General features: G+C 38.3%; 1 protein-coding gene across 6 annotated transcripts in view; it reads right to left on the reverse strand.

The window, feature by feature from the left end:
* Positions 1–15,456, reverse strand: part of LOC131223736 (uncharacterized) — a 79,435-nt gene that overhangs the window by 42,060 nt on the left and 21,919 nt on the right. For 4 of the 6 annotated variants that reach the window (XM_058219229.1, XM_058219228.1, XM_058219230.1 and 1 more), the window contains exons 2-5: positions 8,084–8,211; positions 7,668–7,800; positions 2,797–2,953; positions 2,584–2,662 (exon numbers count right to left, since the gene is read on the reverse strand). In XM_058219229.1, the coding sequence (XP_058075212.1) occupies positions 2,584–2,662; positions 2,797–2,953; positions 7,668–7,800; positions 8,084–8,211 (497 nt within the window). Of the gene's footprint in view, positions 1–2,583; positions 2,663–2,796; positions 2,977–7,667; positions 7,806–8,083; positions 8,212–15,456 lie in introns of those variants that run through there. The other 2 variants (XM_058219231.1, XM_058219232.1) reach the window with 2 other exon arrangements.

Genomic DNA, 15,456 nt, shown 5'->3' on the forward strand with positions numbered 1-15,456 from the left:
GTAATGCCACAACAACAACCACAATTGTGCCACTGATCAGAGCTATAGCCATCTAAATGAAAGCATGTGAGAAAGATATCTGAAACAATTTTGAAAACTTTACTCCAAGTTGTCATGTTTAGTAAGTGGAAATTATCCCCATCCATGTTACAAAAAGCAGAGCCATTTCATGCAGGAGCCAAGAAGACCCCAGAGGTACAGAAATTGTCAAGGGCAGGAATCTCAAGTGACCAATCAAACTAAGGAAATTTCTTGGGAGCAAGAACAACCACTGGTCACATACTGGATCCAGCAAGTCCTTATCTGAGCCCAAAATGCGCCAAACCGAAATGAATGGTAATTGAAATTTTTAGATGCTCCATCATGATTCATGGTGTCACTACTCACATCTGAGGAACACAAGTTCATCTTCAACATCTGTAGAGGCTCAAAGCCTCAATAGTCACCCCCCACCATCTCCCATAACACCTCCGAATATTGAAGCCTTGGTTATCTGTTTTAGCCCTCCAGCAAAGTGATCTATCCTGGCAGTTGGAAATGGGGAAACATCTATTCAAAGAAAAGTCCCAACTGAATGTTGTCCCGTGGATACCTAAGACTGTACAAAGCTTTAAACAAGAATAAGACAAAAGGCAAAACAATATTTCCAAATATTCCAAAAAAATTGAGACCCACTGCCACCATTTGCTTTCGATGAAAGATGGGATATCCAACCATACCAACATAAGAAACTATGCATAAAAAATTGCAATCACCCAGTGACATTTGCCTGACCATTAACTTGTCCAACCACCTTTCCTCTTAGGCTCATATGATACATATCACTTGTGTCCCCAACTATGCACCAAAGGGAGACCCTCTAAACCCACTAGAGACTAGGGGGTCCATTCTTATTTGTTCTGGATAGTTGTCCAGACTTACGATTATGTTGGGCAATTGGCCTAGCCTTGGTTGAGCTAAATAATTGATTCTAACTCATTTGTATTGGACGGTTGTTCCGATGGTTCACATCACTGAAGTTGCAGAAGTGCCTGTTTGCCTGAAGTTATTGGTCATCTCATCACCTCCACTTCTCACATGCTCACTTGCCTCTCGTCACAACCTACGCTACTCATCTCCGTAGCCAGGCTACTTTCTTATTTTATTTTGTTTTATATTTTCTACTTCGAAGAAATCTTTTATATACCTCTCCAAACTCAAGTTCCTCTTTTCAGAGCACTTTAAGTTTATTTAAGTTTAAGGGGGGATGTTAGAGAAGAATTTCTTTCTTTCTTAGATTTTGATTATGTTAGAGAAGAATTTCTTTCCTTCTTAGATTTTGATTATATTAGCCCTTGTTCCCAGCTGGAGCTTCAGCTGGGCCTCATTAAGAAGCTCCAGCTTAAGGGGAAGTGTTGAAAGGTTGATAGTTGACTAAGGCCCATATTCACAAGTCCCCCCGTTCCTCCCGACCCCTCCACACACACACGCACACACACACTGTAGCTTTTCATAGGCCCTCAGGATTAGCACCATGTAGCCGTTTAACATAACAAATGCCTTCTCTACTAGCCATAGGATTTAGGCTCCTACAAAATAGTGCACTTTATGGCCCAACTATTTGACCAATAACAAATTCATGCCTAACAACACTGAATCAAAATGTTTAAGAGCATCTTTGTGTGTTTAATAATTGAGCCGTTTAACATAACGAATGCCTGCTCAACTAGCCATAGGATTTAGGCTCTTAACAAAGAGGGGCACTTTATGTCCCAACTATTAAGTGCGTCTTCGTGTGTTTAATAATTGAGGGTGGAAGAAATTGCAATAGAAAAAATGACACACTCGACTATCCCATCTGGAAACCAAATAGGATTACACCTGTGCAATGCATCAGTTCTTTTGTTTTCGTCATTAGGAAAAAATGAACAATGATTTCTTAGATGTTTCATGTAGCACCCTGATGTTTGAAACTAAAAGTTCATCTTCCTGAAACTTGAACCCTCATCACCACTTCAGTATGACCAAAGAGCCAAGAAAAATGAACTAATACAAAATGCAACCCCTACCCGAACTTTACAACACAGCAACCAAAGCAGAATGGCCCAAAAGTGGGTACTTGCTTGGAACTCAATCAAATTGAGTTGGCATTGTCAAGCTCCTGGTGCAAAGAAATTTTTAATTTAAGAAAAGAAGAAGACGCAGAAGAATTATCAGCTCCATCTAGTTACATAGCATTTGAAAGGTTTGACATTGACTTGAGTCCAAAGTTAAAATATTAGTACCAACACACATAGCAGCCAGCCCCAAAAGCCAAAATTAATATTGGTATTGTGCAAAATGATATCTTTAAAAAAAAAAAAAAAAGTTATCAGTGATACTCCTCTAAATTTTTTTCATAATACATTTTGAACCTTGCTTGAGTTACAACTTACAGGGCAATAAAATTCAGAAATTGAAATTCTGATTTCCCAGCTGATTGCAATGTTTGTACTTTTTCCCCATTAGTGATAAATACAATGCATCTTAAACTAACCGGAATTCTTCAAACCACAGCCAAAAAAGAACATACAGTAGGCCTAAACAAGTTAATGCATGACATACCTGTGGTACTCCAACCAAGTACTTTACAAGAGTCTTGTAGACACCTGTTGCGGAACCAAGCTGAGCTAATTGTCTCCGTCTGGAGTGGGAACATTCATGAAGATTTAATATCCACAACATTATTAACCCAATAAAAGGTTGATACAGAACAGCAGAACAAAAAATGAAAAGAAAAGAAGAAAAAGAAGGAAAGAAGGAAAAAAGAAACCCTACCTTCCCATTTGATGCCGCCATAGTAAAGCATATTGTTCCCGTATACTCCCACCAGAACTAACCAAAGCATCAACCTCAGCTTGCCTATTCCTCTCTGAACGCTCCCGTTGTTGTCTGATGAGGGTACCTCGGAAATCTTGAGGCATGTAGGTCATAACTGCAAATATATTTACAGATCCCCTGATCAATTGTCAAGAAAATAGCTTAGAAATGGCCTGAAGCACTAGATCCAAGTACCTAGCGAACCAAAAAATAGATCCATTCCATATAAAGCATTATTAAGAATAAGAGTATCTTAAGAAACAATGAATCTGCTATAACAGCATATATCCAATTGGCATGTCACATCCACTTATGTTTTGAAAACACTTGCCTCAAATACAAAAGCAGTATGTATTCCTTGTAAAGCAATAGTCAAAAGAATGTTTAGAAACAGTCAGTCTGCTATAAGAACATATATCAAATGGGCATATTTATGTCACACCAGCATGTGACAAGAAATATCGCCTAGCATGTATGAAAAAAAAGATTTCTTCCTTGGAAAGAATTAGCAAAAAGAATGCTCACGAACATCAAATCCATTATGAAAAATGCACCCAATGAGGACATCATGTCAACATCTGAATCAACATAGTATGAAGAAACCCGAAGGATATCTATAATCATAAAAGGAAATAGTATGAAATAGAAATATCTATGAAGCAAAAGACACCAAAAATAATCACAGCCTGAGCCAAGTAAGCATATGTACTTGGTAAATTTGATGTAATTACTTAAGAGCATGCACCCATCAACCCCATTTTTTTGTAACGAGCATTATGATACACCATGCAAAATGGCGTTGTCTCAAATAGAGTGTTCAGATCATACAATTGAATCAGGTTGCATGATCAGCATGTGAGTTGAGGACAACAATTGGTACCCAAAATCAATAATGTATCATACTATCTGTTGGTCAGGGTATGATTCACAGTAGGAGTTAACTTTGGCAGGTTTTCAAGAAAGGGAAAAAAATCTGTTTGGTTTTTACCTTCAACAGGTCTCTTCATCATCATCTAGGCCTTATCACAATTAATTAGGTCAGCTATATGAATCCTGTTCAGCCATTCCACTCTATCAAGGGCCATACCTTCAGTTAGACCCATTGTTCGAAATATCAGTACCGCGCAATGTATCGCACCCTTGGGATACAGATACGTATCGGTTATCGCACAGGATATATCGTTTGTATCGCATAATTTATCGCACTTTTGGGAAACATAGGGAAACATTGGGAAATTTGTTGAATTTTTCAATGAAACTTCAGGGATTATTTAAAAAGACCCTAATACACACTTTTAAATCATAAAATCTCAGAAAAGAAATGGACATAATAGGTTTCCTTTGTATATTGTACTAAGATATGCGCTGTGCGATTGAACTAAGACAACTATATTCAGTATCCACCCCATCCATCCGTTTTTTCATATCATTTTAGGACATTATCCAAAAAAAAATGAAGCAGATCCAATAATCAGGTGGACCATACCATAGGAAACAATGATGATTGACCATTAGTGGGCCACAAAAGGTTAGATCAAGCTGATAATTGTTTTTTCTCTTCATTCAAACTTATGTGAAGTTATCAATAAATTAAGTGCCTAATAAAATATAGAGAAAATCAAGGTGCACCCTAAAAAGTTTTTAATGGTACCGTGTTCAACCACCATTGTTTCCTTGAGTATAGTCCACTTGAGACGAAAAATAAGATAGATCTAACGATCAAGTGGACCACACTGAAAAAAAAGTAGTGGGGGGATTGAACGTCTACCATTGAAACCCTTTAGGGGTTCACGGAAGTTTTGGATCAATATAAAATTTGTTTTTCCTCTTCATCCAGGTCTTTGTGACCTTATGAACAGATTGGATGGAAAATAAACGTTATGGTGGGCCCTACAAAATTTTTAAAGGTGAAAATCATTATCTCCACTACTATTAGTGGTGTGGTCTAGTTGATCTTTGGATATGATTCAGTTTTTGGTTAGTACTCTAAAATGATCTCTAAAAATGGATAAACGGTGTGGATATAATAAATACATAATTGTGGGGCCATGTACCTTTGATCTCCTTTGAACGGTTCGTACAACTTGGAGCTAGAGGAGCGTCAGCGCTCGTCTTCGCACGAAATGTACCTACTCCAGCTACGGACGCGGATTGCGTACTACCCCTGCCATCCCTAGCTCCGAACGAGCAGGTCTGTGGGCGGGCCCACCGTGATGTATCTCTACATCCAAACCGTCTATTCCTTTTCTCGGATTATTTTAAGGCATCAAAACAAAATTGAGGCAGATCCAACGATCAAATGGACCACACCACAGATGGCTCTTGCATTTAATCCAACTGACATTTAATGCTTAGTACATTTTTATGCAACCACGCTTATTATTTGGTGTGGTCCACTTGAGCGTTGGATATGCCTCATTTTCGTGTTGCCTTAAAATAATATGAGAAAAGGGATTGACTGTTTGGATGTACAGATACATCACGGTGGGCCCGCCCACAGACCTACCCATTCGGAGCTAGGGACGAGCGGGGGTAGTACGCAATCCGCGTCCGCCAGCTGCATAGCTGATTTGTGGTACACCAGCCAATCCGCTTCCCCTTGGACAAGATTCAAAGTTATATGGGCCCACAATAATATATTTATTATATCCACACCGTTCAACCATTTGGAGAGATCATTTTAGATCATGAGCCCAAAAATAAGTAATATCCAAAGCTCAAGTGGACCACACCACAAATAGCAGTGGGACTGATTCTCACTGTTAAAACATTCGTAGGGCCCACCATAACTTTTATTTTCCATCCAATCTGTTCATGAGGTCACACAGACCTAGATGAAGAGGAAAAATAAATATCATATTTATCCAAAACTTCTGACTTCAAAAGGGTTTCAATGGTAGACGTTCAATCTCCCACTGTTGTCTGTTGTTTGCAGTGTGGTCCATTTGATCTCTGGATCTGTCTTATTTTTCAGCTAAAGCCTTACGACGAGCTTGCCAAATGGACAAACGGTTTGGATATAACGCATACCTTATGATGGGACCCACAGAACTTGATGACGTCAACACATAAGTTCGGTGGTGTGCGGTACACCACCCAACCCAAAATCACTTAAAGAGGGCTCGGACGCCCTTTTTTTCGACGCAGAGAGGGTTCCGGCCTTCCGGAACCCTAAAATCTCGCCCAAATCCAGAAAATTTCAGATCTCACGATGATTTCTCGAGATTTCAGAGAGGATTTCGCTTGGATTTCTTCGGACGTCGACAGATTTCTCTCCTGTGACCCGGAAATGTCGACCACGGCCCACCAAATTCAGTAGAAAGCTCCACTCTTAGGCATATTGAACAGGTAATAGATTTTTTTTCTATATATTTTTGGAATTTCTGGATGGGATGCGGATAAAATGTCGTGATATGTCGCGTGGATACAGTCCTACGCAAAAATCTGCCATATCAGGCATTATCGTGTAATATATCGGTGATATCTCACAATATTTTGTGTATATCGTGCGATATCGCCGATACATCGTACGATATCAACGATATATCGTGCGAGATCTAGATTTTTGGTTTTTTTTGTATCTTCTGGGGGTTATCAGACGGGTTTCATCTCGCTGGGGGTCGATAATAATAATATCGGCCGATATATCAGCCGATAGTATCGTTACTTAAAACACTGGTTAGACCATAGGTCATCAAGTCTTTTCTCACTACCTCCATCCATGTCCTTTTGGGCCTTCCCTTGTCCTTTTAGAGCCTTCATCTTATACCAACTCACTCTTAACTGGCACAGTTCTTGGTCTCTATTACACATGGCCAAACCAGGTCTATCTTGGGGGTTTAAAAGCTTTTTCATTGCCTTTCTGACTGCTACAGTTTCAGTGATGGGAACGGTATTGGATTTTTGTATTGGGAGTTGTAGTTTATTTTTAAAGATTTACTGTCAATGCAATGCAGACGCATTTAACAATACAAAAAAGAAAGTGAAAATCCTAAAACCCGCATCCACCACAAGTTCCAAACAGGAAAACTGAGCCAATGATCTCCATTATGGGGAAGCCGTTGGAGCTGCAATCAACCTTCTATTTATACATTATGCGACCTGAGCTCCAGAGGTGTAGGCCATAAAAGAAAATTAAAATTAAAAAAAATAATAATTTAAATAAACATTTAAATAAACAAGAAAACTTTAGCAATATCACAGGAATTAACTTACACAGCATATGCGATCAGAGTTTGCCAACAACGATTATCTATAGGATGTTATAAATTAAAATTCCAAAGCATGTAAAGAATTCACTGTGAACAACATAAAAGGTGGTGACCACTAACCAAAGCAACACATTGAATTCCATCAATATCTTAGCTGCAATAAGGCCTGAAATATTGCCTCATGAGTAAAAGTGTCATCAATATGCCTTGGCAATAACTCCACAGGAAACAGCACATCAAGGCTGAACTACCTACGGATGATATGCCCATCCCTCTGAAGGTACACCCAAGATCCAGGCTTACACATTGACACTGAGGCAGGCCTAGCAACACATCCTAAATGGTTCCCATGCTTGCATGATTTGGCAGGTACAGGAAAAGTTTAATCATGAGGTGTAAATCAATTCATATAAATGGTAAATACCAAAGAAGAGGAGCTTCAATAAGTATATTAGTAGAACTAAAAAAGCAACTGAAACATGCCAACATGCGATAAATCATATCCTTGGTAGTCAATAATCAGGAGCTCAGTTTACGATAACATCAATTAAATTTCTACAGCAATAAAAGTTTGCTAGTGTTCATTTCAAGTAGAGGATGAACAACTAAAGCGCCCACCTGTGTTAAATACACTGTCAGCATTCTTTGATTGGAATGACTCCAACATCCTCAAAGTATTTTTCAGTTGAACTTGGAGATCTCCAAGAGCAGCAGCAATTTCACTGTCTTCAGCTGTTGAATGTTGCTTAAGCTGCATGACAAGGGCATATGTATGACAAAGAAGTGATCACACGATCAACTCATTTTCAAGAGAATAAAACATAGCTTGTGACAACAATAAGCACTGAAAACCATGGAGAGAAGTGAATGAGTCCCTTAAGATAAATATGGGAAAAAGGTCCCAAGTAAAAAAGACAAAGGGGGAAAAACATGATTTAGAACAGAAGTATTGGACGGAGGGTAAACAATGTAATATTTCCAAGCAGAAATGTTAGACAATGAGACTTGATAATCAGAAGAAAATGGTACCATACCAGTTTTGGCCACTGACATTTGTCTAGTAAAAACAGTATTTCTTCAATATGTTCTCTATTCTTCCACAGGTTCTCATCAGTTTTATGGGGTGGAGGAGAATCTGCTTCATGCAGCAAGATACTCTCGCCTTTAAAATAGAAACAAATCCCAAGTGAATTTGCAATATTGAAAAAATTGCTGTGCAAGTTTGCAAGGAGCAATATCTTAAACTTTAACCCTTCAAATGAACTTTGGTTCCCATTAAATCAGTATCATTCTCGATACTTGATAAAAACCAAAAGTAGAAGGGAACAGCCATAAATAGAAAGAAATAGTTATTTCACAGAGATAATTTTGAAATTAATTAAATTAAGTAACCAATTAAACTGTAAGTCATGCATGTCTAGTCATTTTATTTCCCTCATGTTGAATTGAATTGCATCAGAATAACAAACCACCTCTACATCTTGAGAAACTTTCCAGCAATAGTCACTGCCAAACTTCATGCAAGAAATAATCTTCCAGATTACTAATATGGAAGATTGGGGGCAAGTCTCCTAGATTTCAATTATTAAAGCCTAATTCATTTAACAGACAAGAACAGTTATAGAAAGGAGAAACAGAAGAAGGATTCTGACCCATCAGTATATATGCTCAATCCATGAAAAAAAAAATGTGAATCAGTGAGTGTTAAGGGATGATTTGTACCATTGTACCACAATGGCATTCTCGCATTATTTTGTGATGGTATACTTATAATCATACTATTTGCCAAAATCTCAAAAATCATCCTAGGTATTCTAGTTTCTTCCAAGCGATGGTCCTAAAGGTCTATGAATACTGTGTCCAGTATTCATTCTATTGAAAAATAAAAATAAAAAACAATTTGACGTATTGTCAGCCAAACTCAACAGAAACGGGGGATTTGCATTGACCGCTAGTTATTGTAGTTATCTGTAAACTGAATTTTTTTGATGTGTATATTTGCAGATACCCTATTATTTAGATGGTGATTATGCAACTTCACCAACCACCCCCACCCTAGGGGTGGCATTGGACCAGGCCAAGGCCCAGCCCAACACTTAAAGACTAGAGGCCTGAACATAGCCCAAGCCCGGCACAGGCCTAGCAGGAAGGGCTCAAGCCTGAGCCAGAAAAAAATTGGTTGGGCCCAACCCACCCGCCCCGATAATCAATAAAATCCCTATTTTCCACTTATATATTCCTAATATATCGGTTAATCAAGTGGGCCACACATGCACAAGAAATAGACATCTTAGAGGAACGAAACCAATGGTCTATATTCAAGATGGATGGGTTGCCTAACAGATGATTGAAATGGCATATTCGTAGGATATAACACATGTGCATATAAATTTGGGTTGGGCCTGATTGAGCTAAAGTGACATGAGCCCAAGTCCAAACCAAAAATTGATCGGTCCATGTATGCAAACCCAAGCCCATCCCAAAGCCAGGTTGGGTGGGCTACCCGGCCCATTGCCACCATCAGGAGACTTGGAAGAAGTGGAGAAGCGCAGGCCAACAATCAATGTTGTCAAAAGCGATCGCATAATCGCATAATGCCATCCATATGGCATATGTGATGGTCGCATATGCCATATGGATGGCATGCGACCACATATCGCATATGTGATCGCATACTTTCCATTTTTTTCTGATTTTTTTTTAAAAATTTATTCCCCAAAAAAAAAAGTTGTGAGATCGCTTGTGCGATTGTGCAATTGCATAAGGGCCTGCTTGGATTTGTGTATAAGGGTGTATTGTATTGTATCCAACTACTGTTCATGTATACGTTCGATCAATTTCAGAATACATCCAAATCAACATGCCATAAATCAATGTTTGGATAGGAGGTATTGTTCAAGCAAGTATACAAATTCTTCAGCTGATCAATGTTTGGATACGACATATTAGAGCTGTGTATTGTATATACGTATAATATTCATAACACTTGTGCGACAGTGACTATTTTTAAGATGATGCTTGATTGACACTGGCAACCCAGGTGAGGCCCACTGTCATGTTTGTGAAAAATCCTCCTCATCCATCCATTTTGTGATACCATTTTAGTATGTGTTGGCAAAAATGAACCGTATCAAAAGCTCAAGTGAGCCAAAAAATTGAGAATTCGACGTTCACAGTTGAAATATTTGTGGGGCCACGGAAGTTTTGATGAGGGATTATATTTTCGTTTTCAGTTCATCCCAATAGGAATGACGATGTTAACGGTATGGATGGTATCTAAAATGGCAAGTCCTCTTAAAATGAACTCACAGAACTGATGGACAAGGGGGATTTGTCACAAACCGAACAGTGGGCCCCACCTGGGTTACCAGCGCAAGTTGTTTCCTGCAAAAGCCTGCGTCCTTGCTGGACTAGACTTGATTCTCGGTAGTCTGTGTGGGTCCCTCAAATAGACCGCCTTCATCCACGTTGTCCAATCGATTCCATACAAAATCAAAGAAAAAAGGACATAGAATACAGGGGGATTTACCAAAGCAAAATTGTTTTTTTTTTTTAAAAAAAGATGGAAAAAACAACTACTTCATAAACACAAAACACTTGATTGGATTGACGACCCGATCTGAAAGTCACTCAAATACTTAGTTCAAAGGTATGTTTCAAAGAAAAAAAAAAAGACCGTTCACTCTGATCCATCATTGATACTTTCGAACAGACTTCTAGATCTTCAAGAGAGAATGATTCAAACAGGAATCATTATCTCCTGATCCTCACATAAACAATGATAAAATAAACTCCCTAATAGCCGCATATAATATTAACAGACCAAGCAGCAACCAACAAGCGGATGATTGATGAGAAGTTCGTCTCTAATACCAGTAGCTGCCACTCTTTCAGGTCCGACATCTTCCGAACTCATATTATCGAATACAGTTCGCTTTGCCGAAGTAGGTACACACGTCTCAGCCTCCATTGTCGCCGGACGGTGTGATGCACGAACATTATCACCGCGAGGTGAATTTCTAGCTGGTAGCTGCTCAATCGAAGACCGTATCCTATATGATATAGTAAATAATCATAACATCTGTTAATCCCAGTCTTAGTAACATGTAAGGCTGGGATACCAAGGGACTACTTGCACTCCCGAAAGAGAATAGGAATTTCACAGATGGGGGTGTATACACCAACTGTATACACCCCATCGCCAAGGGACTACTTGCACTCCTGACTTAGAATCCACTGATAACATAAATCAGGTAATGGTTTCAGCGTAGTTGCGTATCCAAGTATGATATAGAAGGAAGAAATACGTACCTGGACGATTGGCTTTAAGGCGTCCGATCTGGTTTACAAAATCTCTACTCCGTCCAATCCAACAACTCAAGGAGAATATCAACTTATAACGAACCTCACACCTTCGGAGAAGAAACAGAGCAGTTGAATGCCCACATGCAATGGAAGGGAGATGATCTATGGCAATGCTGGTGTAGGAAATTTGTTTACTCCATAGATAGAAAAATCTTCGAAGTGATAGTTAAGCTCTCGCACGAGAATACAGCGCAATCAATAGACTGCACTGCATGATGCAATGTCATCTGAAAACAAATTACCGCCAATGTGTCCCGTATCGGTATCGGTTGGCGTAACGGTGACCTCCAAAACCGATATGGATACGGGGGCGTAACGGTGATACGGGGGTGTAACGGCCCGTAACGGCGCAAAAAAATTTTTTTGCCAAAAAAATATGAAAAAATATGGATTAAATCCGTAATATTCTAAGCATTCCAAATATACATTCATTTATAAATTGGAACATGTTTATGGTGGTGTAACGGTCCACTCTTTGGTGAGAAGTTGTATCGGACTGTCTGATGAATTTATGAACCAGATAACCTGAATTTGACTACAAAATTCATATATTTAATTTTCTAATTATCTACTATCAATGATAGATATATTAGAATGAATGTAATATGAAAATATCTTACATTTAGGTGTTTGCAATTATTTTTGAGGGCCAAAATTCATGCGTAAATAGAAAAAAATATAAAAATATATATAAAATGGCACCCCAAATATGTAAAATGCACATTAACATGTTCTACTATGATTAACACATCATATGGCATCATTAAAACAGCAAAAGAATCATTAAAAAATGATTTTTCGAATTTGCAAAAAAAGGGCTGAAATAAATGCGTAAATAGAAAAAAATATAAAAAAAATATAAAATGGCACCCCAAATATGTAAAATGCACATTAACATGTTCTACTATGATTAACACATCATATGGCATCATTAAAACAGCAAAAGAATCATTAAAAAATGATTTTTCGAATTTTCAAAAAAAGGGCCGAAATAAATGCGTAAATAGAAAAAAATATTAAAAAAAATATAAAATGGTACCCCAAATCTGTAAAATGCATATTAACTTGTTCTACTATGATTAACACATCATATGGCATCATTAAAACAGCAAAAGAATCATTAAAAAATGATTTTTCGAATTTTCAAAAAAAGGGCCAAAATAAATGCGTAAATCGAAAAAAATATAAAAAATATATAAAATGGCACCCCAAATCTGTAAAATGCACATTAACATGTTCTACTATGATTAACACATCATATGACATCATTAAAACCGCAAAAGAATCATTAAAAAACGATTTTTCGAATTTTCAAAAAAAGGGCCAAAATAAATGCGTAAATAGAAAAAAATATTAAAAAAATATAAAATGGTACCCCAAATCTGTAAAATGCACATTAACATGTTCTACTATGATTGACACATCAAATGGCATGATTAAAACAGCAAAACAACCATTAAAAATTGATTTTTCGAATTTTAAAAAAAGGGGCCAAAATTCATGCGTAAATAGAAAAAATTACAAAAAAAATTATTAAATGGCACCCCAAATCTGTAAAATACACATTAACATGTTCTACTATGATTAACATATCATATGACATGATTAAAACAGCAAAACATATTAAAAAAAAGTATAAATATAATGTGTTTTTTCCTCAAATATTCACCCAAGGTTGGTCGAAATTAGCAGTAGAAGGAGTGAGGAGGAGTTTGGAAGCAAGAAATTTCGAAAAAACATCAAAAACAGAACTTAAAATGAAAAAAAAAAAAAAAAAAAAGTTACCGTTACCGGCCCGTAACGGCCCGTTACGGCCATTACACCCTGTAACGGGCCCGTATCGGCCGATACGGGTACAAAATCGGGTATCGGCCGATACGACCCCGAAACACGTAACGGTTCCCACCGTTTCCGTTACGTATCGGCCATAACGGCCGATACGTAACCGTTTTGGCACACCTTGATTACCGCCCTTTGAAAATTTTGAGTTTCTGATGTATTCGCGCGCATGGTAACCCACAGACGCGAACTCTAATTCAAACATTGTATAATGCCAAAATCGACCTTTAATACAGTACTATACAATCCAGACTGCGAATCCAAACAGGCACTAAGCAATTAGGCATAAGCAATCACACAGGATCGCTTATGCCATTTGACAACATTGCCAACAATACACTTTGGGGCATTCGTCAAGCTGGAACACCACCATCAAGGCTACGCATGTACACTAAACTCTTATTATGAATAGATTAACCTGTTTTTTTTTTTTTTTTTTGGCCATGAAATGTCCAGCTGGGCCACACTTGATGGGTGGTCCAATCTCACACATTAGTGTGTGGGAGATTAGAATTCAGGTCCATGCCTATGTAGGAGTTAGTAGTGTGTATGTGTATTTTATGGGTTTTTAGGTGTATACATGTGCACAATGCTCATTTATCTTGAGGAGTATGTATATGTGTTATTCTTCTTCTCTCTCTCTCTTTCTCCTTCTCTATTCTCACCTAAGATTATCTAACCTCAACTTGGTATCAGAGCACACTTCGAGTTGATCGGAGCTAGAGGAACTTGCTGATGTCAGCAATGTACAATCATAAGGACCATTTTTATGGAAGAAGATTGCATCCTACCCCTGCCTAGACGAAAATCGGTCCAAGTAGGGGCTCTATGGGGTCCACTGTGATGTATTGGTTTTATCCAAGCCATTCATCCATCTTTATAGATCATTTTATTATATTAAGCCAAAAATTAGGAAGATCCAATACTCAAATGGACCACACCACAGGAAGCAGCAATGATAATGATGCCCACCGTTGAAACCTTTGTATGGCTGACCATGATGTTTATTTGTCATCCAACCTATTAATAAGGTCACATAGACCTAGATGAAGGGAGAAAACAAATATCAGCTTGATCCAAAACTTCTGCAGCTCTAAGAAATTTTTAATGGTCAACGTTCAAGCCTCACTATGTGGTCCACTTGAGCCTTGGATCTACCTCATTTTTGGGTTCATATCCTAAAATGATCTTTCAAAATGGATGGAATGCGTGGATAAAACCCATACATCACAGTGGGACCCACAAAGCCCTGCCTGGATGGATTATCGTCCAAGAGGGGGGAGGATGCAATCTGCTAACATTTTTTATCGGGAAGAACACGGTTTGATACATCTCAATTTTAGAAGATTTATGGTGATTTTTGTGGAATTTTTAGAGGTCATCTAAGGTATGTTTCAGCTTCAGCCACTTTTCTCATCCGACAGAAAAACCCCCAATCTTCATTTTTCTGCGATTCCACTCAAATCGGTGAAGATTTCTTGGAATCTTTTGTACATGATGCGTCGGTTTTTCCCCATTTGACAGCGTAAGGTGTTGTTTTGCATCAAGCGGGACATTTAGATGTGTTGTGAAGCCAAAGGTGGTCTAGTTGGGCTATTTTTGGGGCCCTAGGGAATTTGGACATACACCGGACCATCCAGTGTATGTCAAGGTAGGTGTTTTTGGTGTGTGAGATGTTTTTCACATCAAATTCAAGCATATTTCTGATTCTTGGATTAGTTTTTCAGTTTGTTGTTGGACCTCGAGCCCCCATCTAGAACTCAGATTTGTGTGGATCTAAGATTCTTATAGCCTGTGCCTTATTTGAGTTGTTGGTTGCTTCTTTTTTTCCTAATGGACCCGTATGGAGGACAAAAACTCTGTTGGACCCGGTGTGGGATCTTTAGAGTCAAATCCCTTGTGATTACCATAGTCAAGTTGAACGGTAATGATTATCTACAATGGGCCCAATTGATGAAGTTGTTTATAGGGGATAGAGATAGACTATCCTACATATTGGATGAACCTCCAGATCCAACGGATGGGAATTTCAAGACCTGGACCAACGAGAATTACCCAGTCATGGCTTGGCTCCTTAATAATATAGATTCTACTATGAGCAACTATGTTATGATCCTGACATCGGTCGAAAGAATCTAGGACACCCTCCGTGACATGTATTGAGAGGCACAAAATATATCCAGAGTGTTTAAGTTGATCTCTG

The sequence above is a fragment of the Magnolia sinica genome, chromosome 13 (assembly GCF_029962835.1).
Source record: "Magnolia sinica isolate HGM2019 chromosome 13, MsV1, whole genome shotgun sequence".
Taxonomy (NCBI): Eukaryota; Viridiplantae; Streptophyta; class Magnoliopsida; order Magnoliales; family Magnoliaceae; genus Magnolia; species Magnolia sinica.